Below are 25996 nucleotides of genomic sequence, written 5' to 3'. Positions count from 1 at the left end.
TTCTTTGAGATTGGAATGAAAATTGACCTTTTCCAGTCCGGTGGCCACTGCTGAGTTTTCCAAATTTGCTGACATATTGAGTGCAGCACTTTAACAACATAATCTTTTAGGATTTTAAATAGCTCAGCTGGAATCCCATCACTTCTACTAGCTTTGTTCATAGTAATGCTTCCTAAGGTCCACTTGAGTTCACACTCTAGGATGTCTGGCTCTAGGTGAGTGATCACACCACTGTGCTTATCTGGGTCATTAAGACCTTTTTTACATAGTTCTGTGTATTCTTGCCACCTCTTCTTAATCTCTTCTGCTCCTCTTAGGTCCTCACCGTTGCTGTCCTTTATTGTACCCATATTTGCATGAAATATTCCTTTGATATCTCTAATTTTCTTGAAGAGATCTCTAGTCTTTCCCATTCTATTGTTTTCTCTATTTCTTTGCATTGGTCCTTTAAGAAGGCTTTCTTGTCTCTCCTTGCTATTTATTCTCTGGAACTCTGCATTCAGTTGGGTATATTTTTCCTCTTTCTCCCTTGCCTTTTGTTTCTCTTCTTTCCTCAGCTATTTGTAAAGCCTCCTCAGACGACCACTTTGTCTTCTTGCATTTTGTTTTCTTTGGGATGGTTTCGGTCACTGCCTCCTGTACAGTGTTACAAACTCCGTCCATAGTTCTTCAGGCACTCTGTCTACCAGATCTAATCTCTTGAGTCTATTTGTCACCTCCACTGTATAATCATAAGGGATTTGATTTGGGTCATACCTGAATGGCCTATTGGGGCTTCCCTGGTGGCTCAGATATGGGAGATCTGGGTTCAATCCCTATGTTGGGAAGAACCCCAGGTTTAATCCCTAGGTTGGGAAGATCACCTGGAGAAGAGAATGGTTACCCACTCCAGTATTCTGCCTTGGAGAATTCTATGGACAGAGGAGCCTGGCAAGCCTCAGTCCATGGAGTCACAAAGAGTCAGACATGACTGAGCAACTTTCACTTTCACTTTGAATGGCCTATTGGTTTTTCCCTACTTTCTTCAGTTTAAGTCTGAAATTTGCAATAAGTAAGGAGCTGATGATCTGAGTCACAGTCAGCTCCAGGTCTTGTTTTTTCTGGCTGTATAGAGCATCTCTGTCTTTGGCTCCTCTCCTCCCCCCTTCATAGATCATAGTCTTGTCCTGATGAAGGGGCCTGCATAACTCAGTGAAGCTATCAGTGAGGCCATGCAGGGTCACCCAAGACAGACCAGTCATAATGAAGAGTTCTGATGAAACGTGGCCCACTGGAGGGGGAAACAGCAATACACTCCAGTATTCTTGCTGCAAGAACTTCATAAACAGTTTGAAAAGGCAAAAAGATATGATACCAGAAGATGAGCATCCCCAAGGCCAATACGCTACTCGGGAAGAGCAGAGGGCAATTACTAATAGCTCCAGAAAGAATGAAGAGGTTGGGCCAAAGTGGAAAAGATGCTCAGTTGTGGATGTGTTTGGTGGTGAAAGTAAAGTCCGATGCTGTAAAGAACAATATTGCATAGGAACCTGGAATGTTAGGTCCATGAATCAAGGCAAATTGGATGTGATCAAGCAGGAGATGCAAGATTGAACATCGATATCTTAGGAATCAGTGAACTAAAATGGATGAGAATGGGAGACTTTAATTCAGATGACCATTATACCTACTACTGTGGGCAAGTATCCCTTAGAAGAAATGGAGTAGCCCTCATAGTCAACAAAAGAGTCCGAAATACAGTACTTGGGTGCAGCTTCAAAAATGACAAAATCATCTTGGTTCATTTCCAAGGCAAACCATTCAACATCACAGTAATCCAAGTCTGTGCCCCAACCACTGATGCTGAAGAAGTTGACATTGACCGATTCTATGAAGATCTACAAGACCTTCTAGAGCTAACATCAAATAAAGGTGTCCTTTAAGAGGTATTTAGGGTTAAATGAGGTCATAAGGGTAGGGTCATAATCCAAAGGAATTGTGGCTTTACAAGAAGAGAAAGGATGAGAGCTCTCTTTCTCTCCCCAACTTGTGAGGACATAAGAAGGTGGCCTTGTACATGCCAGGAGAGGTCTCACCAAGAATCCTATTAGCTGGCACCTTGAGCTGGGACTTCTAGTCTCCTGAACTATAAGAAAGTTAATTTCTGTTGTTTAAGCCATCTATTCTGTAATATTTTGGTATAGTAGCCTGAGCAGACTAATAAAATATGGCACTATTTATGTAAGTTAAAGTACATACAAAATAGTCCTCTGTATCATTTATGAATCCATATACCCATATAAAACAGTATCTTAAAAAGGAGTTGTTGAGAACATATGCAAAACGTAATGGTTGCTCTTGGAAGTGGGGAAGGTAATAGAACTCAGGGTTGGGGGCTTTCCTGGTGGCTCGGTGGTAAAGAATCCACCTGCCGTGCAGGTGACATGGGTTTGATTCCTGATCCAGGGAGGTCTGACATACTGTGGAGCAACAGAGCCCGTGCGCCACAACTGCTGAGCCTGCGCTCTAGAGCCTGGGAGCCACACCGAGAGGAGCCACCACACTGTGACCAGAGGGAAGTCCATGCAGCAACGAAGACCCAGCACGGCCAAACAGGTAAATGAGTAAAACTATGCAGTAAAAATAAGAAAGAGCTCAGGACTGGGCTGAAGAGGGCACAGTGTTCTGCACTATTTCACTTACAAAGGAAAAATGAACTAATGTAGAAGATGTTAACAGTGTTTATGTTGACCTGGGGAATATGAGGGTTATAATTATATTTCCTTTATATCTTTAGATATATTTTAAATTTCTTTTAAAAAAGAGAATAGGGGTGAAGCTTATAAATAAGATGAAATATGTTACTTGTTACCCCTTCTCAAGTGAAAAAATAGATAAAGAGATAGATAAATTGATAACGGACAGAGAGGCAGGCTGGCCAACTTACGACTCGTAAGTTTCACAGTCAGTGTATCACTCTCTAATTTTAATATTGAAAGTGCTGCCCCAAGTACATAATACTATCTCATTCATTCCCAGATTTATCTGGTAAATAATGATTAACAATTGAACATGTGCTGGATAGTGGTGGAAGTATTTAATAAGACAGATGGTATCTTTGAGGATCTCAGTTCAGTGAGAAAGACAGATGCAAAAACCTACTCATAAGACAAATATAAAGTGCTCTCCAAGAGAGGTACATAGATGAGATGATATTTGAGATATTTTTTTTAACTTCAAAACAAGTCTGAAACTTCTGACTGAAGGCTTGAAAGTCACTAAAATCCATACTTTATAACTTCTCTGTATTTTGCTCATCCCAAATTCTACAAATGTACACATAGCATTTGCAGAGAAGAAACCAATTCTGAGTCCACATTGGAACCATTTCTTTGACTTGCTTTTCGTTGCTTTTGTTATTATAATCATACAGAATGGCCTGCCTCAGAGAATCCTGCCCCTCTGCCTGACTGCTAAATGCTTTGGGTTCAGAACCCTGTCCACATGTAGATGGCAGGAAAGAAGAAATTAACACATCCTCTGCCTAAGGCTTGCCATTGTAGATGTTTGCAAGATTAATGGCCTTTTTTACTTTGCTTCCTGGTCTCCCCCCATTCTCTGATCTATAAAAATCTGGCATCCAGACCTCAATAAGATGGTTATTTTGAGGCACTAGTCTGCTATCTTCTGAGTCAGCTGGCTCCCTGATTAATAATGTCTCTTCCTTGCCTCAACCCCTCAGATTCATTGGCCTGTCGTGCGGCAAGCAGAGACAGCTTGGACTCAGTAATAATATCACATACCTTTTAAAAGTCTGATTAAACCCCAAATGATTCCTGTCTCACCTTTACAAATTTTTCATCTTCTATGACTGCCATTTTCTTTTTCTGCTTACTGTATTCTTGTCTTCTCTCCAAAACACTCATAATTTTTTCATCAGTTAAGTTCTTCCTAAACTCACAGAACTGAGGCCAAAATTTAAACAGAACTCCAAAAACTGTCATCTGTATAAAAAACAAAGTATGTCTCAGATTACAATTTTATACAAATGTACCAATTTAAACTCTAATTCACCATAATAATGGATTAACTATTCTATCTTTAATATACAGCATGTTTCCTCCAACTTATTGTCTCCAGACATCTTGGTATAATTTAGCTCGGCACATGCTTATCATCAATGTTTTTACTACCAACGAGAGAAGTCTTTCTTTTAAAAAAACATACACTTAAATACAGTTAAAAGTCACTTTATGTTTCCCTAACCAATTGATTGTATTAATAAAGAATCCATTAGGTCTTTTTAAATAAGAAATATATGTTTTCTTTTAAAACTTATACCAGTTGATCTGCCACACACTCGGCTGTTTTATGCAAGTATTCCAAATATTCAGTTCATCAAGGGGGACTCCTCTCCACCCCTCCTTTCCCTTCTTTTAGAGAAAGGAAATACCATTTTGCCTCTGGAAAAGCTCTTAAACAAAGCTGCAGATCTAAGAATAAATCTTGAGTAACTTTTAAATGATACAATCTCTCTTTTATGTGAGAGCAAGAAAAGTAACATTTAAAAAGCAGAGTGGTATCCTGGACAAATGCTTTCTATGAGGATACTCTACATTAAGTGATTAATTGTGATATTTATAGAGATAAGAATTGTTGCTCAAATTTTCATGCCAAGTTTTTCCATCAGTTCCAGAGGCATACGTTACTTCCAAGAAGGTAGGGCTTGCCACATCAGATCAAGTCCAACATCTTGTTGCTGGGAATGGACTTTATCTAATGCCCTGGAGAAAAATGAACCATCCCATTAGGCTCTAAGCCAACTTTTCAGGAGGAAAGTGGAGTGTTTAGAAAGTAAATGCTGCAGTCATCAACACAGTCCTGAACATCATGATACATTTCATCACTCCTCCTTTCTGTACATGAATATAATTAGTAATTCTATAATTATTTACTCCCTTTAAGATACCATCTTGTCACTGACTTCTATAGCCTCTTGGGATTGTGAACACAAAAGCTAAAGATGATACTTTATTTGACGAAGTGTAGGCTTTAAAAACGGAGAAGGCAATGGCACCCAACTCCAGTACTCTTGCCTGGAAAATCCCATAGATGGAGAAGCCTGGTAGGCTGTAGTCCATGGGGTTGCTGAGGGTCGGACACGACTGAGCGACTTCACTTTGACTTTTCACTTTCGTGCATTGGAGAAGGAAATGGCAACCTACTCCAGTGTTCTTGCCTGGAGAATCTCAGGGGCGGGGGAGCCTGGTAGGCTGCCATCTATGGGGTCGCACAGAGTCGGACACAACTGAAGTGACTTAGCAGTAGCAGCAGCAGGCTTTAAAAAAGTTTTCATCTACCATGGATTTTGGGGTTTTCCAGGTAGCATTAGTGGTAAAGAACCCGCCTGCTAATACAGGAGACATAAGAGCTGCAGGTTCGATCCCTGGGTCTGGAAGATACCCTAGATGAGGAAATGGCAACCCATTCCAGTATTCTTGCCTGGAGAATTCCTTGGCAGGCTATGGTCCATAGGGTCACAAAGAATCGGATGTGACTGAAGCAACATAGCATGCACACCATGCTTTTACGTAATCCCCTGCTCCAATGTCAAAGGATCATGGTAGTTTTTATATGAATTTCTTAAACACTCCTCTTCCACCTCCATTTACCAACTATTGGCCCTACTTCTCAGTTCTCTCTCCAAAACCTGAGTCACTTCCAGCTCTCAAATGTATTTGTCACCTAGAAGGCTTCCCAGTAAAAGTTACCCTATTAGGGCACACTATTTCGAGGCAGACATGAAATTTCTCTATTTCTGGGAATCCTTGAAGGTTCAGTGGTTAGGGGTCCCCACTTGCAGTGCAGGGGGCATGGGTCTGATCCCTGGTTGGGAAACTAAGATCCTGCATGTAGAACAGGGTGCCTGAAAAAAATTGCTCTATTTCTGAAAGTTGCAGTTAATAACATTCATGTTATTTATGAAAATTACCCTGTACCTCCAGAACCTTAAAAGACAACCAGACTGTTAGAAACATTTTTTAATAAATATGGAGCTACTTCCCACATTGCCAGTGGATAGGCAGTGGCTGCAGCATGAGTGAAGAGTGTCAGTGAAAATATGGCTGAGTGACGAAAACTTTCAAGCTATTAGGAATGCAGGTGAGGGAAAGGCAGATGTTATAAGTGAAAGCGATACTAAAACAGGCAATCGCTTTTTGTTTACTCTTCAGTCCTTTAATGCAACGTTGTTCTATTTCCAATTTGAGCTATTTCTCTCATGATTGATCTCTTCTCACATCATTCAGTCATGTTTTCAAAAATGATAATGTCTATTCTGTGCTAGGCATGCAGGCCACAGCAGCAAATAAGAAACAGTTCCTATTCTCAAAGACCTTACAGTCCAGTGGGAAAGTCAGGCATGAGAACAGCTATTTTCAATTTTGTGTGATAAGTGTTCTGACAGGGACAAACACAGGATATCACAGAAGCATAAAGGAGAGAAGATGAGACTGTGAGAAGCTCTGGAGGGAAGAAAGTAAGGCCTCTCTGCTGCTGTTGCTGCTAAGTCGCATCAGTCATGTCCAACTCTTAGTGACCCCATGGACTGTAGCCTACCAGGCTCCTCTGTCCATGGGATTCTCCTGGCAAGAGTACTGGAGTAGGTTGCCATTGCCTTATCTGGTGAAATCCCTGCTGATGCTACTGTCAAGTCACTTCAGTCATGTCCGACTCTGTGCGACCCCATAGATGGCAGCTCATCAGGCTCCCTCGTCCCTGGGATTCTCCAGGCAAGAACACTGGAGTGGGTTGCCATTTCCTTCTCCAGTGCGTCAAAGTGAAAAGTGAAAGTGAAGTCGCTCAGTTGTGTCCGACCCTTAGCGACCCCATGGACTGCAGCCCACCAGGCTCCTCCATCCATGGGATTTTCCAGGCAAGAGTACTGGAGTGGGGTGCCATTGCCTTTCTATGGAAATACAAGTATTTCAGTAGGCCTTCCCTGGTGGTCCCATAATTAAGACACCACACTTCCACCGTAGGGAGCGTGAGTTTGATCCCTGACTGGGGAACTAAGATCCTGAATGCTGTGTGGCCAAAATAAAGCAAAAAAAAAAATAAAAAAAAATAAAATCAATGCAGGGGTACAAGTTCAATCCTTGGTCAAGGAATGAAGATCCCACATGCTGTGCAGTCAAAATAAATAAACAAATAAAAGCAAAAAATCTAATATTTCAATAAGACAGAGATAGATGGCAGCGAGTGGAAAGGCATCTGCTTAGAGAGATATCGATGAAGGAATATGGTCTCCAGTCTGAGGACGATGGGAGTAGTCGAAATTGAAAGCAGAGAAGTGACATGATCAAATACACATTTTGAAAAAGATGGCTCCATCTGCGGTAAGTTAAATGGTTTTGAGAGAGTCTAGGGGCAGGGAATTTTGGTAATCAATGTGAGACACTGCAGACGTAAACTGAGGCATGGAGTTGGAGAAAAGTAGATAGAATAACAGATAAGGAGACAAACAGATACATGTTAGTGACTGAAGATCACCAAAGGTCAGGGGACAAAGGAGAGAGAAGACGTGAAGATGGCAACCAGATCTCCGGCTTGCACACCTGGGTAGGAGCTATGTCATTCTCTGAGCTTCCTTAGGGAACACGGAAACAATAGATTTGGTGAGGTGAGGCCCCTAAATATTCTCTTGTTCTCTGATACCCTAAAGATTATATTTAAGATATATCTGGGACTCTGTTTTGGGAAATGAGACAGAAGGCATAAACTAAAGGACTCCAGTAAAGTTCCCTGGCTGCGCTCCCTGGACAGCGTAGCGGAACCAACCAACATAAGCAGCTCAAGACATTCACCATCAGCCTCGAGGCTGTGATCTGGATGGGCAGGCCTTGGCCTGGCCATCAGGAGACCTAGGCTAGGCTAAGTGATCTTTTCATTAACAGATGCTACAATTCTGACACCATGTTTTCTACTTCTCCCTAGCAGATCATCAATCATCTCTCTATATTTTTGCCTATTTTAATGCATAATTTGGATGGTGAGTCTGCTTTCGGTTCCTTTTAGGATTTAGAACACAGCTGGCTTGCAAATGAAAATGTTAAGGAATAATGGTCTGTTTCCATGCTCAAGGGCATTCATACCCTAAATCTCTGTTTCATATCACTTAAATCATGACAGGGCCTTCCCTATTACCCCTATTATAATTTATTTTTCTTAATCATTTTTCAGGAACAACATCACTAAAAGGCTTTTCAAAATGCAAATAAACTATGTTAAGCAAATCACTGTTTTCTATTATTTATCTTAAAGAGAAGTAACTTGAGCAGGTTAACAGGCATGATTTTCCTTTCATGAGCTTGTGTACTTTATGTTGGTTGAGTACTTAAATCTCCTCTCACTTACTTTATGAGCTATGTGAATATTCCAACTTTTAAAAATACACAAATCTTGGGACACACATAATTGACACATTTTTTGTGATAGCAGATATTTTAAAAGGAAATATGAATGGTGGGAAAGGAAGGAGAAATTAGTTGGGGATTTATAAATTAGAAATAAAATGATAACCATGCAAAGTCAAAATATAGAATTTTTAAAATTATATTTGCTGTATATTACCATCAGCAAAATAGCAAGTTACTAGTTTCTATGTTATGTGGCACTGGCAACGTTTTTCTAATGAAGTAGAATAAATCCCAGGATTAGGAGGAGTCAAACCGTGCCAAATATGAATAATACAAAAACTTTAAAAGAATATCTAGACCACTAATCTATTTTAAAGTATGCTTACTACATGCTCTGATTTCTTACCTGTGCCTCTCTGAATACATACGGTCCCAACTCCTTCCTGTGTTCAATAATCTTCTGGGCTTGCTCTACTGGAATGTCAATTTGTAAAGCTGGGGGGATGCTGGAATTAATAAAGCAGTTGATAATAGTCATAATCTTCTTGTGTATGATAGACTCATCACAATGAGAATGGCACAAGTCCTAAACAAGGAGGAAAGATAGATCAATACATGATTAATGCATTAATAGAACACTTTATAGGATACATCAATATGTCTTTCAGTTAATATAACTTCAGGTCAAGAGAGTACTGGGACATGTCAAGACTATCTTAAAAATCATAGATTTTATTTTTCTTGGATTTGAAGAACCTAAACCTTATTTTTTCTTTTTTGCTCCTAGCCTGTGTCTTCATGTCTGTGTGTATCATGTTCTGCCACCCATTTGGTCAATCTTTGCCTTTTAAAGGAACCTAAGACTTTGACACATATACCTTAAGTAAACACAGATTTCATTTTAATCCTGGTTGCTTCTTCTCCTGGCAAAGGAACAGCTTTAGTGTCTGCTTTGACTCATTTAACAAATTCATATTAAGTACCTGCAAAATGCCAGACCTTGAGGTGAGCCCCAAGACACAGTACCTGTCCTTTAAAGGCTCAATATCTACAGGATGAGAAGCATGAAAACACATGATTCCAATCTGAGATAGCTAATAAGTGGCACAATGGAGAACAAGCACCTAACTCAAGTTACAAGCAGACACAAAAGCTTTTTCCACCATAACTGCTTCTACACCAAGGTGATTTAGACTCAAAAATGCTAGCATATAAATGGGAATGCTGTATTTAATAGGTGTATTATTATGCATCTCAGTATCTATATTTTTTCAGATAACCTATTACATTATCATCTTTATAGCTAAAGAATTTAAATACAGTAATGATGTATGTAATGATAAAAGACCCAGTTTTATGTCAGAGATGTAAGGCTATCACTTTTTAAGACAAAGAGGTAGCTGAGCTTGAATTATGACATTTCCTTGCTAAAGATATTGTTCTCTAAATCACTAGAAAACACAAAAGCTTGGAAACTTGTAATTCTAGGCCAGGAATTAGCCAACATTTATTAAGTGCTCACTATAGGACAGGCATTGTAATAACTGTCTTAAGGACAATTAAAGAAAGAAAATTTCTAGTGTTTGCCATATAAAACATTACATAAATTTTAAGTTTGGCATAAATTATATGTGAAAAATCTTGATATAAATGTTACACTGAGACAACAGTTAGCATTTTTATGCAATTTAGTACTCCCTCAGAAAATGCCCATTTATAACACATGCTTGCTAAGTTACCCAAAATTAAATTTTTTGCTGTTACTAGTGAAATTATTATATATCTGGTGAGCCAAGTTAATTATTATTTTTTAAATTAATTTTTATTGGAGTATAGTTGCTTTACAATGATCTTGGTTTTTTATTATTATGGAAGTATAAGGATTGTGAAATAAAAACAAATTTGTGAAATTATACAATGTTAATTTCGAGAGTGTAGAGTCAGAATTTAGACAGAATCCAACCTGGCATTTTTTCTGGTTTTTATGCCCTACTCTACCATTAGCTGAGTTCACTTTTACTTATTGTTAAGGTTTCAGTTTAAGCACACAGTCGACCTTTGAACACGGGTTGGGGGTGGCCGGTGGTTAGGGGCACCAACCCCGCCCCTGCAATTGAAAATCCATGCATAACTTTACAGTTGGCCGTCTGTATCTGTTTCCACACCTGTGGATTCAAACAGCAGTGGACTGTGAAGTACTGGGGTCTGAATTTGTTGAAAAAAATTCAGATATGAGTGGACCTCGCAGTTCAAACCCTTGTTGTTCAAGGGTCAACTGTACTGTTCTCTGCTAAACGTTCTGTGTCTGCCTCGGTCGAGGTGACAGCCAGCTTCGGTGCCTCACTGCACCCTGTGCGCCTCCCACCCGTCGCACTGCTCACACTCGCATAGCCACCTGCTCTGTAACGTGTCTGTCCCCCCCTCTGACACTGCAAACCCTGAGAGGAGAGACTGGGTCACAGTTGTAGCCTCAGGTTTTAGCCTGGCCCTGTAGATGCTCAAAAAGTGTTTGTGGGATGTATATATCCTTCCAGTCTTTTCTCTTTGGGGATACACACACACACACACACACGCACACACACACTTTATATTAAATCATACTGCTTTCTAGTAGCTAGGTTTTAAAAAATCAGTAAGATGAATATATTTTTCCCATCACTGATTAATCTTCCAACAGCAAATTTTTAATGCCTTCAGAGTGTTCTAATGCATAGATTATAATTAAAGTAAGCAATGTCCTGCTGTTGAACATCATAGTTCTTTCCAGCTTTTCACAATTCAGAACTATGTCTGATTAAGATCATAGGAGCCATCCCTTTGCATATTATTACAATCATCCCCAGGAGGGAGTATAACTTAGTGGTTAAGGCCACAAGCTTTAGCAATAGAATGTCTTGGCTCAAATTCCAGCTCTACTACTTAGTTAGCTGTATGAGGCACAGAAGTTTAACTTTTCTGTGCCTTAGTTTCTTCATCTGTAGAATGGTGAGAATTAACAGCTTTGACCTAGGATTCTTACAAAGGATAAGGTAGTTATCACGTGAAAGGCATTAAGATAATATCTGACAGACACAAACACTTAGTATGAGTAAGCCATATAAAAATGAGCTCAGTTAAGACATGCTAGGTTTCTTTCTGGCAAACTTCCTCAAGACCTAATTCAAGTATCATCACTTCTTTTTTTTTTGAAAATTTTTTCTTGGGAGTAGAGTTTACAATGTTATGTTATGTTTCAGGAGTACAGCAAAGTGAATCAGTTTTACATATACATATAACCACTTTTTTTTAGATTCTTTTCCTACATAAGTCATTACAGAGGACTGAGTAGAGTCCTCTGTAAGAATCATCACTTCTGCTGAGACCTCCCTGACCTACCACCCTCCCTGAATCATCCCCTCCTCTGTATCAAAATTATAACCAGTTAGAATATGTATTATAATCAACGTTATTTCATCATATTTTGTTTTCATGGATGATTCCCCTCCTTGAGGGAAGACAATGTATTGTATCCATTTTTTTTTTATTCCTGCCATCTAGCATTTAGTAAATACTTACTGAATAAACACATTCACTTAAATAGCATGGTTTTTAATAGCTATATAGGATTATATGTCCCCCATTCTACACCACAGAAAAGATATTTAAATGAAGACCAAGGGCAGCTTTGGAGGAGTGACAGTCACAAAGCGTTGACTATGTATGAGTCTCTGTTTTTTTTTTTTTAATGCTTATTTTGCACAGTTTATCTCCTTACCTTTTGTCCTAACAGGGTTGGACCTACTCGTATTCATTTTAGCTTAAAGACCATAATAATTTCCTGTTCTGGAAAAGAGATCTTACCCCCTTTTTAATTTTCAAAAAATTATTTTATTATTATTTATCTTGTGATAGATTTTGAAAGAACTTATATCTCAAAATACTTTTTTTTTCCTTGGAGAAATTTTTGTGTTGAGAAAGGTACAAAAACTGTGGATAACAGAAAAGAGTAGAAAACAGTTTCATGGAATGCTGGAGAAAGTCTGGAAGCAAAATGGTATTGAGCAACTACTAACTATATAGAATAAACATGGTGCAGAGTATTAGTGCCACATATCCCTGCCTGGAGAAGGGAATGGCAACCCGCTCCAGTATTCTTGCCTGGAGAACCCCACGGCCAGAGGAGCCTGGTGGGCTACAGTCCACAGGGTTGCACAGAATCGGACACGACTAAAGTGACTTACCACACAGTCTAAGCAATCCGTGCTTAGATCATAGTTCAATTGAAAGCCTCATCCTCTTGAATTCCAGTTTTATTTTTACTCCCTACTTTTAGAAAAAATGGGATTAAACAGGCTGATTGCAAGGTAATGAGCCTGCTTACCTTAGGAATAGGGATGTCTACTCTTACATATTTCGAGACAATATTTCTGTTTTCAAGTCTAGGTTATATAACCTAGAGAGTCCTTTCCTTCTCTCTTCAATGCAGAGATTCTATATGATTTCATCAAATAATTAAACCTGAAAATAAACTGCTCTGATAGCTAACAGCTTGCTCTTTCACTTATTTTGTTAAGAATTTGCCATTCTGATAGAGAAGCCTCTTTCATTTCTGATGGTTTATTTCTCTGTAATCCATTATCTTTGAACACTATTGCTGCAAATATGGTTAGGAGGAATTTCTGTAAAGAAGCCTTGGTTAAAGTGCTGAATATGAATATCTTCAGGAAAAAATGTACATTTATAGATAAGTAATATGCAAAAACATAGTTAAAACTTTTCAGGAAAATTCTCATTAGAATATATGTGAAACCCTGAAAAATCTAATACCATCATTTCAAGACTAACTCTTACTCTTCAGTATATAATAATAAATATATCTAATATAGACAATAAATATCTCAGTATTTACATATTGGTATCACTGCAGATGGTGACTGCAGCCATGAAATTAAAAGACGCTTACTCCTTGGAAGAAAAGTTATGACCAACCTAGATAGCATATTCAAAAGCAGAGACATTACTTTGCCGACTAAGGTCCGTCTAGTCAAGGCTATGGTTTTTCCTGTGTCATGTATGGATGTGAGAGTTGGACTGTGAAGAAGGCTGAGCGCCGAAGAATTGATGCTTTTGAACTGTGGTGTTGGAGAAGACTCTTGAGAGTCCCTTGGACTGCAAGGAGATCCAACCAGTCCATTCTGAAGGAGATCAACCCTGGGTGTTCTTTGGAAGGAATGACGCTAAAGCTGAAACTCCAGTACTTTGGCCACCTCATGCGAAGAGTTGACTCATTGGAAAAGACTCTGATGCTGGGAGGGATTGGGGGCAGGAGGAGAAGGGGATGATAGAGGATGAGATGGCTGGATGGCATCACTGACTCAATGGACGTGAGTCTGAGTGAACTCCAGGAGTTGGTGATGGACAGGGAGGCCTGGCGTGCTGCGATTCATGGGGTCGCAGAGTCGGACACGACTGAGAGACTGAACTGAACTGAACTGATGAAGACATCAAGTTGGGATACAAATCTTGTCGATATAGTTAGGAATCTGATATGTTAATGCATTTCCTCCTTAAAAAGAGGTAGTTTTCTCCAGCTTCTAATACAATACCTTATATTTTTGTACTTCTTGCCAAAAGAGCACCCCATTTTCCAATAAATCTCCTTTTAGAGCCACAAAGCGTTGAAATTGTCTTGCAGTAACTGGATTCAATAAAGCTTTACGGAAAGCAATGATTTCACAAGACGAAGATATCCACTTACTCTCCACAGGCTGTCCAAATCAGAGAATACATAAAATTAGCTGTGTTCTAAAAATTAATAATAAAGTCATTTATTAGGCGAAAAATTACCAACTTCTATCTCCTTTGTTTTGGGCTGTTGAAATTTGTAACATGGATAAAGAGAATTTGGCAACCTCCCCTCTCTTTTCTTCTCCCTTTTGTCTCCTTTATATTTTTATGGCATCATTTTTTTAAGAGATGGGGAGAAAATGAAATGATTGGATGACTTAGAATCTATGATTATATTACAGAGGACTGAGAATGTTAATAATCATTAGAGTTTGAGAGATGATGAAAAACTATACTTGGGTATATAGTATGAATTCTTCATGATGTTATGCTTATATATTATTATTTTATACTATGTTATATATTAATATATAATTTTCCTGACTTTCAAAAAGTAAAAGCAGTTGAACATTTAAGATATTTTTTTAAAAACTGTAGGAAAAATTACCAATTCATCCTATTATAATTTAAATAGGAAATTTACTGTGGAGCTTCACTATAATTCTATCCTAGAAAGATAGTGGCATTTTCTTGTCTTTGTTTTTGGTTTTGGATTCTGGCTGTGGGCTTGCAGGATCTTAGTTTCCTGACTAGGGATCGAACCTGGGGCATCGCCATGAAAACACTGAGTCCTCACCACTGGACTACCAGGGGATTCCCAAAAGGCCAAGTTTTTAAGGTGGGGCATCTTTATGTTATTTTAATAATAAGTTACTATTAATAATAACAAGAAGAAATTAAACTATTATTGCATATTTTTGACGATACACTTTCTCTGACCCAGGATTCACTTTACACAACAGAAAAGACATACTATTTTACTATAAAGGCCTCACTTTTATAAAGGCATTACTTATTTTATATCCTCTCAGTTTTGAAGTATATGAGGTCTACTTGTCTTGATATACTCTTCTTTGTCTCTTTCCTTCTTTCTAGCTGTGCTGGTCTCAGTTACTGTGAGCGGGGCTGCTCTCCAGCTATGGTGCGATGGCATCTCACTGCGGTGGTTTCTCTTGTTGTGGAGCATGGGCTCTAGAGTGTGCAGGCTCAGCAGTTGTGGCACAGGGGGTTAGTCGCCCACAACATGTGTAATCTTTCCAGACCAGGGATCAAACCTGAGTCCTCTGTGTTGGCAGGTGGATGCTTAACTGCTAGACCACCAGGGAAGTCCTATTATGTCTACTTTTTTTTACCTTGACCATTTTAGGTCACATATTCACCACCACCACCACCACCCCCCCTCCGCCTTTAGCCTCTCAGATTAAAAAACATAATAGATTTTATTCAATTTACTGAATAGATTTTTTTTACATTTGATAAATTTATTGATGTTCCCAAAATCTGAGGTTAGCCTACAACCATGCCAGGAAGCATCATTCTAAAGGCAATTTTTTTGGATAAACTTAGGAATTATAGTAAAATCAATGACAAATATCCATTATACATAATAAATATCCGTTACTGACAATGCGTAAGCTATGTTTCTTGAAACAAATCATATGTGACCGACGATAAAAGTGTTTAAGAGAGCTATGTAACAGGTCTATGGGAACACAAAGGAAGGAGTAACTAATTTTGCCTGGGGGAGCAGGGGCTTTGCAGAGAAAGACTTTGAGGGTGACTGCTGAGGTGGAAACTGCGAAGTGAAGGCAACTCCAGGCAGTCTAGATGAATGGGGGTGCCTTCATCGCAGATAAAGTGAATAGATGTGTATCACAGTTTTAGTGAGGCACATGTGGAGTTTCAAGGACAAAAAGTTAAGACCCTCACCAGATGGTCCATATTAAAATTACAGCTCTATAAATAGGAACAACTATGTATTAGACTGGGATGTTTATTTAAAACCCACTCAACAAATAATGTTTTAAGACCTGCTTTTTAAGATACTAAAACTTAGTAATTTAACTAAAACCTATAATTTAACTAAACAGAAAATAATATAATATATGATGCATAATAATATGAAATATAAGGCCATTCTATTTAGCATTTTTTTAAATACATAAAAGGGGCAAATATAAGAATATTTCCTTTCGAGAAGAAAACACAGAAAAAAAAGATCCTGATACATATACTCCTCTAATAGTCTAACAGATTTTTATCTTTGCTAGATTGTAGACGTTCACCTGGGTCTAGTCTGACATTTTATCAAGACCTACAGAAGGATGAATACAAATAAATTTGTAGGCTCCAAAAGAAGACTGTGTTTATCATTCTTGTTAAGAAGAAAAATAGGCAATTTCTAAGAAGGTATCATATTATAGTGGTTTAAATAATCACCAAAATGACAGTTGTCTTAATTCTTTTAAAGTTAAAATATACTTCTAAATAAAGAGGATAATGTAAGATAATTTAAGTTACTGATTCTGCTGCATACTCCTCATTCTTTTTGTGTAATCTACTCCCAGTAATAAATAAACTATCACATGCTGGAAAAACAGCCTGTCTCAATAAATCCATCACAAGCAAAATAATTAAAAATATATATTTAAAATCCAATCACACACTTCCAGAGTTGAGCAGGTCAAGGAAATCTTTAAGAAGAGGGCTCTAGTAGAATTACACTTTCCCTGAGAGTCCTTCAGCCAGTTAAGAATAGTGTCAGCATCTGCTGGCTTAGAAAGCATTATCTACAATGAAGATCTTTGTATAGGAAGGGGAAGAAAAATACTTTGACAGTTGGGACTTACAAAAGGAAGAATATAACAAATACTACTTGCCTTCCAGACTCCAATTTTCCTTTCACGCTTCTGTAGTAAAAGCTCTTCAGCTATGTCTTTTATCTGTACCTAGAAGCAAAACCAATGATTTTATCCAGTTATTCAGAATGTCCACAGTGTTGAAATCACTTACTGATTCAACAGCTTTAAAAAATGCGGTAAAGGTCAGTGTGGGGGACTTCTCTTGGTCCAATGGTTAAGAATCCGCCTTTGAATGCAGGGGACATGGGTTTGATCCTTGGTTGCGGAACTAGGATCCCACATGCCATGGGGCAATTAACCCCGCATGCTACCATAACTACTAAGCCCATACCACAACAAAAGATGCTGCATGTGAGGCAATCAAAAATAATTTTTTTAAAGGTCAGTGTGGATAAGAAAGAGAGCAGGAGAAAGAAGATTAAGACTTAGAAATGGAAGCCCTGCCCAGGTCCACTCAAATTCTCTGAAGTTTCCTCATCTTCAAAATGGAATGATACCTGAATGTACTGCCCCAAAGCTAGACAACTTTGAGTCACATGGAAACTGAAGCTGGAAAGATAATTAAGACTTCCCAGATTTTTGTGCTATTCTCCAGCCACAACTAATGGATAGCTGGTGAGAAGCTGGGGCTCTGTGATGACCGGGAAGGATGGGATGGCAGGAGGGGAGGGAGGCTAGGAAGGGAGGGCAGATATGTATAATTCTGGCTGATTTGTGTTGTTGTATGGCAAAACCCAACACAACACTGTAAAAATTTTAATAGAAAGATTCATGTTGGACTAAAAAAGAAAAAAAGTACAAAAGTTACTCAATACAGTGAGGGAACACAGTAGACATTTCTTGAGGTTATTGCCTGCCCACAGTATTTTCCATTTGGGAGAACCACCCTTGCCAAGTTTGTGCTCAGCGACTCTCCTCAACAGCAGGTAGATCCAGGAGCTGACCTAGAGAGACAGGGACTGGAATCACTGCTGCTGAGTCTCTTGGTAGCTACATGGTGGAGAAAAGATCTCAGAAGTCTTTTTGCTGAGTTCCCAGGGATGTCCTGGCCCCTGACCAGCTTTAGAAATAAAGCTTGGGTGTCAACTCTTCCTCTGAGTGTGTGAGATGCTCCAGCATAATTTTATTACAAATTCTTGATCTCCCTTCCCCTTTGTCTTTGCTTAAGGCTGCCAGAATCAGTGTATGCTGTTGGCCACCCAAAGAATTGCTAAGTCAGGAAGGAGCTGTAAATTAGAATAAATATTACTGTGGTAATCATAGTGAGAAAACATGGTAAACAAGATTAGTAAGCCAAATATCTTTTTACTTGGCTTTGGATAGACAATTAGTTTGCTGAAGAAAGGAAATGAGGAAATCTGAATTGTTCCAAAGCTTATTTCCATGAACTTTCTGCTTAAAACAAGTCAGGTCTTCCCCATACTGTCAGTTCAGTTCAGTCGCTCAGTTGTGTCTGACTCTTTGCGACCCCATGAACCGCAGCACGCCAGGCCTCCCCGTCTATCACCAATTCCCGGAGTCCACCCAAACCCATGTCCATTGAGTCAGTGATGCCATCCAGCCATCTCATCCTCTGTCGTCCCCTTCTCCTGCCCTCAATCTTTCCCAGCATCAGGGTCTTTTCCAATGAGTCAACTCTTCACATGAGGTAACCAAAGTATTGGAGTTTCAGATTCAACATCAGTCCTTCCAGTGAATACCCAGGACTGATCTCCTTTAGGATGGACTGGTTGCATCTCCTTGCAGTCCAAGGGACTCTCAAGAGTCTTTTCCAACACCACACTTTAAAAGCATCAATTCTTCGGTGCTCAGCCTTCTTCACAGTCCAGCTCTCACATCTATACATGACCACAGGAAAAACCACAGCCTTGACTAGACTGTGAAGTCTATGTTTCCAGCTGTACTGTGTTTTCCATAACTTAAAGTGCTGAGAAGACTAAGGATCTTTCCAGATAAGTAAGACTCAAAGTGTTTGATAAATTAACTATGGAAGGCAGGTTTTTAACATCCTTCCTGGTCAATACTAATAGCATGTGCTTTGCACACTAAACTCCAGAAGTACATGTTCTGTACTCCTTGTGTTCATTTTGTAAAGATCAGGTTTGCCTGTTTTTAGATGTGATAATGACATCTAAAATTATCAAAGCAATACCTGCTTCTTATAAAATACAAACTAAACAAAGTAAAGCAACAACAACAAAAACCCTACTTTACAAAGTAGAAATCTTTCTCACTCCCCATACCCATTCCCAGGAGATAGATCCTTTTTTGATCTTTGCTTATAAACATAAATAGAGATAGAGAGGAGAGAGAAATGCATAGACATATATAGAGATATAAGCATATATAATGGGATTGTCATCTACATATTGGTCTGATCCTGCTTGTTTCACTCAATAAATAACATGTTTCATCATCAATATTTGTAGAAATCTCATTTTTATAATCTCATTTTATATGGAAATCTGCATACTTTTCCACAGTATGAAATTATCATTATTCATTTTATTATTCCCATTCATATACCCTTGCCTATTTATATGAAGACTCAATAATAATATAAAAAATAGTAACTATATTAAGACAATATGTGAGTGTTTGCTGTGTGCCAGGCACCATTCTAAGAAACCACACATATATCATTTCCTCTTCATAACAATCTTATGAAGCTATTACTCTTATTAACTCCATTTTTTTCCAAATGAGAAAACTAAGGTTTATAAAATGTAGTGTTGCACAATTAATATGTGGCAGTGTTGAAATTAAAACTCGAGAAGTCTGGCTCTCAGCTGTTAACTACTATGCATAGTAGTACAATAGCTGAGTCAACAGGTATGCACATTTAATGTTTTGAGAGGTGCTGTCAATTGCTATCCCAAATTTATATTAACTTAGATACCTTTATCTTTTGACGTGCTGCAAACTGTTCACTTGCAAGAAACAATGGCAACCAAACATTTTCTAGTCTATTTAGGACATGCTTCTGAATTTCAATTAGAACAGCTGCATCAAGTTGCTCATGGAGAATCTTTCCCCAGCCACCACTTAAATTCATTATCTAAGAAAGGAAAAATGAAACAAACTTCTGTATAAGCAAAGAAATACTAATGGTCATTAATTTATTCATTCACCCCAAAACGATATGCTGAGCCCATGATAGGTGCCAAATTTTTCATTTTCTATAAAATAGCTCCTGGCTATATTGTGTATAGCAAAGACAGATAACACCCCTATTATCAGAGAATTGTGGTTTATGTGATGGTTGTTTTAGAGGTATGATTTTGCTAATTTAGTCGTTTCAAAGGACACAGGGATTTGTATCCTATGTGACAACTGCAAGGCCATTTTTTTTCTCTATGGCTTCAATTTCCTCAACTGTAAAATAAGGCCATTAGTCTTTTAGTTTTCTAAGTTCTCTTCCAGGTCAAATATTCTATGAATCTCTGATTCTACTCAAATGGATTTCTTTGAGAAGGCATTTTCTTTTGTTTGAGAAAAATCAGGCATTACTTCATCAAGAGACAAACGACTCAGGTATTATAAATGTGCACATTACCAATAAACACTGGGTTGGAGACAGTGGAATGACGGTGGTGGTAGCAAGGTAGGGCTGTTCCAACAACTTCAAAGAAGAAAACAGAGATGACAGGAAGCAGAAAAAGGCCAGGTTGCACAGATAACAGTTGCTGACTTGCATCAGTAGCCCTTTTATAAGACACAATTTCTCTGTAACCAAAATCATCTTCTACAAAATTGCTGGTTTCAAAAATACGAATGGCCATAAAATTAATTAAAAAATACTAATGGCCATTTCCTACTAGAAATCATTGTGGTTTTTACCTGTTTCTGTGTACATATCACTCAAAACTGGTGAGTTGTTTGCACAGAGGAAGAAAAATTGGACTCCTCATTGGAAAAATTATCCCTTCTTAGCTCTTCTTTTATTAATAAGATTAAATCCTAAATATAATATTGTTTTATATAAAAACAAAAGAGAAACTCTACCATCTTTTAATAATATTTACCAAATAGTATAAACAATAATATGGTTTCTGTATTAAAATAAGAAGAAAAGAGAATAAAAGACTACTTTGCTAATCAAACTGCAAACTGGCCACACAACTAAAATTAGAACTAGCATGGTCTATATAAAACAAAGTGATACAGGTATCCTTAAGTATAAGATAGGCAAATAAAATGAAAGACAAAGGTGAGGAAGAAGGGTCATTTGGAAAACTCTTCTGTAATAAACCCAACCATTTGCTATGACAGCAATGGGTGACTTTTTCCATTGCATTTTTAATTCTCAGCAAGTTTTACTATGGAAGGTTCACACAGTAGCATCAGATACCATGAAACCTCATGCAATGCAGCACAAGCCAAATAGAAAACAAACACTTTCCATGTGTTTATTTCATACTTTTGCTTATTGAGATACTCCCAGCCACTTTTGCTAATACATCCCAGATTTGTATCTCAGGGAACCAAACACAAGACATTTTTCTTAAGGTTGCTTAATTCTAGAATTTCTTTTCTCACTTACTCCCAAGAACTTTTGTTTATTTTCCCCTCAACGATCTAGATTTTAAACTTGGTATGCCCTACTTATGAGTACCTCTGAATTTTTCCTTAATTTACTGAATTAATCTGAGATTCACTTTTTTTTTTTCTTAACAAATGTATGCCATTATGGTTGTGATCCACACAGTCAAAGGCTTTAGCATAGTCAATAAAGCAGAAGTAGATGTTTTTCTGTAACTCTCTTGCTTTTTCTGTGATCCAATGGATGTTGGCAATTTGATCTCTGGTTCCTCAGGCTTTTCTGAATCCAGCTTGAACATTTGGAAGTTCACGGTTCACGTACTGTTGAAGCCTGGCTTGGAGAATTTTGAGCATTACTTTACTGGCGTGTGAGATGAGTGCAATTGGGCAGTAGTTTGAGCACTGTTTGGTTTTGCCTTTCTTTGGGATTGGAATGAAGACTGACCTTTTCCCGTCCTGTGGCCACTGCTGAGTTTTCCAAATTTGCTGGCATATTGAGTGTAGCACTTTCACAGCATCATTTTTTAAGATTTGAAATAGCTCAACTGGAATGCCATCACTTTCACATTAGCTTTGTTCGTAGTGATGCTTTCTAAGGCCCACTTGACTTTCACATTCCAGGATGTCTGGCTCTAGGTGAGTGATCACACCATCATCATTATCTGGGCCATGAAGATCTTTTTTGTATAGTTCTTCTGTGTATTCTTGCCACCTCTTCTTAGTATCTTCTGCTTCTGTTAGGTCCATACCATTTCAGTCCTTTATTGTGCACATTTTTGTATGAAATATTCCCTTGGTATCTCTAATTTTCTTGAAGAGATCTCTAGTCTTTCCCATTCTGTTGTTTTCCTCTATTTCTTTGCATTGATCGCTGAAGAAGGCTTTCTTATCTCTTCTTGCTATTCTTTGGAACTCTGCATTCAGATGCTTATATCTTTCCTTTTCTCCTTTGCTTTTGGCCTCTCTTCTTTTCACAGCTATTTGTAAGGCCTCCCCAGACAGCCATTTTGCTATAAGGAGTTGTTAAAAACACTGAGCTTAAATCTATTTCTCACTTCTACTGTAAGGAATTTGATTTAGGTCATACCTGAATGGTCCAATGGTTTTCCCTACCTTCTTCAATTTAAGTCTGAATTTGGCAATAAGGAGTTCATGATCTGAGCCACAGTCAGCTCCCAGTCTTGTTTTTGCTGACTGTATAGAGCTTCTCCGTCTTTGGCTGCAAAGAATATAATCAATCTGATTTCGGTGTTGACCATCTGGTGATGTTCATGTGTAGAGTCTTCTCTTGTGTTGTTGGAAAAGGGTGTTTGCTATGACCAGTGCGTTCTCTTTGCAAAATTCTACTAGCCTTTGCCCTGCTTCATTCTGTACTCCAAGGCCAAATTTCCCTGTTACTACAGGTATTAACTTCCTACTTTTGCAATCCAGTCCCCTATAATGAAAAGGACATCTTTTTTGGGTGTTAGTTCTAGAAGATCTTCTAGGTCTTCATAGAACCATTCACCTTCAGCTTTTTCAGCATTACTGGTTGGGGCATAGACTTGGATTACTGTGATATTGAATGGTTTGCCTTGGAAACGAATAGAGATCATTCTGTGGTTTTTGAGATTGCATCCAAGTACTGCATTTTGGACTCTTTTGACTGTGTGGATCACTACAAACTGTGGAAAATTCTGAAAGAGATGGGAATACCAGACCGCCTGACCTGCCTCTTGAGAAATCTGTATGCAGGTCAAGAAGCAACAGTTAGAACTGGACATGGAACAACAGACTGGTTCCAAAGCAGGAAAGGAGTACATCAAGGCTGTATATCATTACCCTGCTTATTTAACTTATATGCAGAATACATCATGAGAAACCCTGGGCTGGATGAAGCACAAGCTAGAATCAAGACTGCCGGGAGAAATATCAATAACCTCAGATATGCAGATGACACCACCCTTATGGCAGAAAGCGAAGAAGAACTAAAGAGTCTCTTGATAAAACTGAAAGAGGAGAGTGAAAGAATTGGCTTAAAACTCAACATTCAGAAAACTAAGATCATGGCATCTGGTCCCATCACTTCATGGCAAATAGATGGGGAAACAGTGGAAACAGTGGCTGACTTTATTTTGGGGGGCTGCAAAATCACTGCAGATGGTGACTGCAGCCATCAAATAAAATGACGCTTGCTCCTTGGAAGAAAAGTTATGACCAATCTAGACAGCATGTTAAAAAGCAGAGACATTACTTTGCCAGCAAAGGTCCGTCTAGTCAAAGCTATGGTTTTTCCAGTAGTCATGTACGGATGTAAGAGTTGGACTATAAAGAAAGCTGAGTGCCAAAGAATTGATGCTTTTAATTGTGTTGGAGAAGACTCTTGAGAGTCTCTTGGACTGCAAGGAGATCCAACCAGTCAATCCTAAAGGGAATCAGTCCTGAATATTCATTGGAAGGACTGATGCTGAAGCTGAAACTCCAGTACTTTGGCTACATGATGTGAAGAACTGACTCACTTGAAAAGACCCTGATGCTGGGAAACATTGAAGGCGTGAGGAAAAGGGGATGACAGAGGATGAGATTGTTGGATAGCATCACTGACTCAATGGACATGAGTTTGAGTAAACTTCAGGAGTTGGTAATAGACAGGGAAGCCTGGCGTACTACAGTCCATGGCATCACAAAGAGTCAGACACAACTGAGCGACTGAACTGAACTGATGCCATTATGATATAGGGCTTCCCTGATAGCTCAGTTGGTAAAGAATCCACCTGCAATGCAGGAGACCCTGGGTTATTCCTGGGTCAGGAAGATCTGCTGGAGAAGGGATAAGCTACCCGCTCCAGTATTCTTGGGCTTCCCTGGCGGCTCAGCTGGTAAAGAATCTGCCTGCAATATGGGAGACCTGTGTTGGATCCCTGGGAAGCCAGGATCTTAATTAATTATGAACAATGCATTATGGTATGCATTGTTTTAAACTATGAAAATAAAGACATAAAATGCTATACATTTGATCTAGCAAACTTCTAGTACTAGCAAACTTCAAGTTAAATAAATTATAACACAATTTTATATTTCAAAGTCGTTAAAATTGAGCCATATCTCATGTATCAATTACATGAACACTCAAATCCACTGCTGAATCCCAACCAACATTTTTACTGTAAATAATGACACTGTACACTTATTAATAATTTGTGATTAAGGCCTTATGATTTTGGCTCAACAAAATGGCAAATCTATGTTCCCGGTCAATAGAAATAATTTCGGAAGACAATTCAATGGCAAACAGGATTTTTCAAAGATTGATTATGTTTCGAGCAATTTCAGTTAAGAGAAGAACAGAAAAGAGGGAGAGATGAGGCTTAACAGCTAATAATGGCTGTTTTTCTACCTACTGAAAGGTGCAAGGACTTTGTTCACCTTGTTTACCATTTATCCTGGGCACCTAGAACAGTATCTGGCATATCACAGGCACCCATATTTGCTGAATGAATGGGTGAGTAGATGAACAATAGTTATTTTTATTCAATAAATCACCTTAATAAATAACAAAGTTTTAATAATATATAATACTTTAGTGTTAAAGTATCTCCCACATTGCAGACATTTGTAGATTATCATGAATACCTAAAAAAAGATATCAGAAGTATCTAACTGATAAGTCATAAAAGCAAAAGAAAAAAGATGACTTTCAGGTTGTTAGCAAAAAGAAATAAATTACTAGTTTTCATACTTAAAATGTAAAAATACGCTTCCATGTTAATACCTGGTCCTGTTGATACACAGAAGCTGGACTGTTGGGCCCAAAGAAATATTTTTTATTAAGGTATTTATTTTTAATATATATAGATTTTGCCTCCCTTTGCTTTCGATCTCTGTAAGTTATTCTTCGGAACTGTTCAATGTCTGTCCAGCACATAAGGTCCATGCTAAAATGAAAACAAAGTACAGCCCATCTTATTTCTTTCTTTCAATTCTGTTAAACACCAAACAAGCAGTTGATCTGACAGAACTTAGAAAGTGCTGTGTTGAGTAGTTAACACAACTGATTAGACCATGGAACGAATGCGTACAATATTGTGTCCTGTCCTGGCTAAATATATATATGAATACAAGGAATACTGGGATCAGGAAAGAACCTACCACCATACTGGTAAGGTCTCAGAGTTTTTCCATTAATGATGGACTAGTATTATCAATTTCAAAGATGGAAAAATTCCCACCTATTGCATGTCTATTTGGTAACATGTTAAATTTAGAATAATTATCCATCACAAAAAAGGGAAACTATATATGTGAAATTTGGCTCCCAGGTCTAGCCAGTTTTGTTTTTCACTTGGGAGAAAATTATTGGAGAAAAATATGATGAATACTTCACTTTATATTAGATAAATGTGTCATAAGGTACCAAGATTCTATGCAGAACTACAGTGCTTCATTGGTATATTAACTAACAAAAGCCACAAAACAGTACAGTCATTTTAATAGCTTGGTGAAATACAAAAGAGAAGCTTCTCAGAACTAGTAATCAGAGCACTTGTCTAGAAAAACACAAAAGAAAGAAACATCAGAATAGGGAAAAATGAAACATACTGGTGTTTTAAT

General features: G+C 38.2%; 1 protein-coding gene across 3 annotated transcripts in view; it reads right to left on the bottom strand.

Annotated features, from left to right (window-relative positions):
- The window catches only part of RGS22 (regulator of G protein signaling 22), a 143243-nt gene that overhangs the window by 16693 nt on the left and 100554 nt on the right, over positions 1 to 25996 (bottom strand). For all 3 annotated transcript variants that reach the window (XM_069600519.1, XM_069600520.1, XM_069600518.1), the window contains 6 exons: positions 25158 to 25320; positions 19764 to 19922; positions 16883 to 16951; positions 13982 to 14143; positions 8803 to 8982; positions 3825 to 3983 (listed from right to left, as the gene is read on the bottom strand). In XM_069600519.1, coding sequence (XP_069456620.1) covers positions 3825 to 3983; positions 8803 to 8982; positions 13982 to 14143; positions 16883 to 16951; positions 19764 to 19922; positions 25158 to 25320 — 892 coding nt within the window. The remainder of the gene's footprint in view (positions 1 to 3824; positions 3984 to 8802; positions 8983 to 13981; positions 14144 to 16882; positions 16952 to 19763; positions 19923 to 25157; positions 25321 to 25996) is intronic.

The sequence above is a fragment of the Ovis canadensis genome, chromosome 9, assembly GCF_042477335.2.
Source record: "Ovis canadensis isolate MfBH-ARS-UI-01 breed Bighorn chromosome 9, ARS-UI_OviCan_v2, whole genome shotgun sequence".
Taxonomy (NCBI): domain Eukaryota; kingdom Metazoa; phylum Chordata; class Mammalia; order Artiodactyla; family Bovidae; genus Ovis; species Ovis canadensis.
The sequence above is the reverse complement of the archived record's forward strand: the minus strand, read 5'-3'. Positions and strand labels throughout refer to the sequence as shown.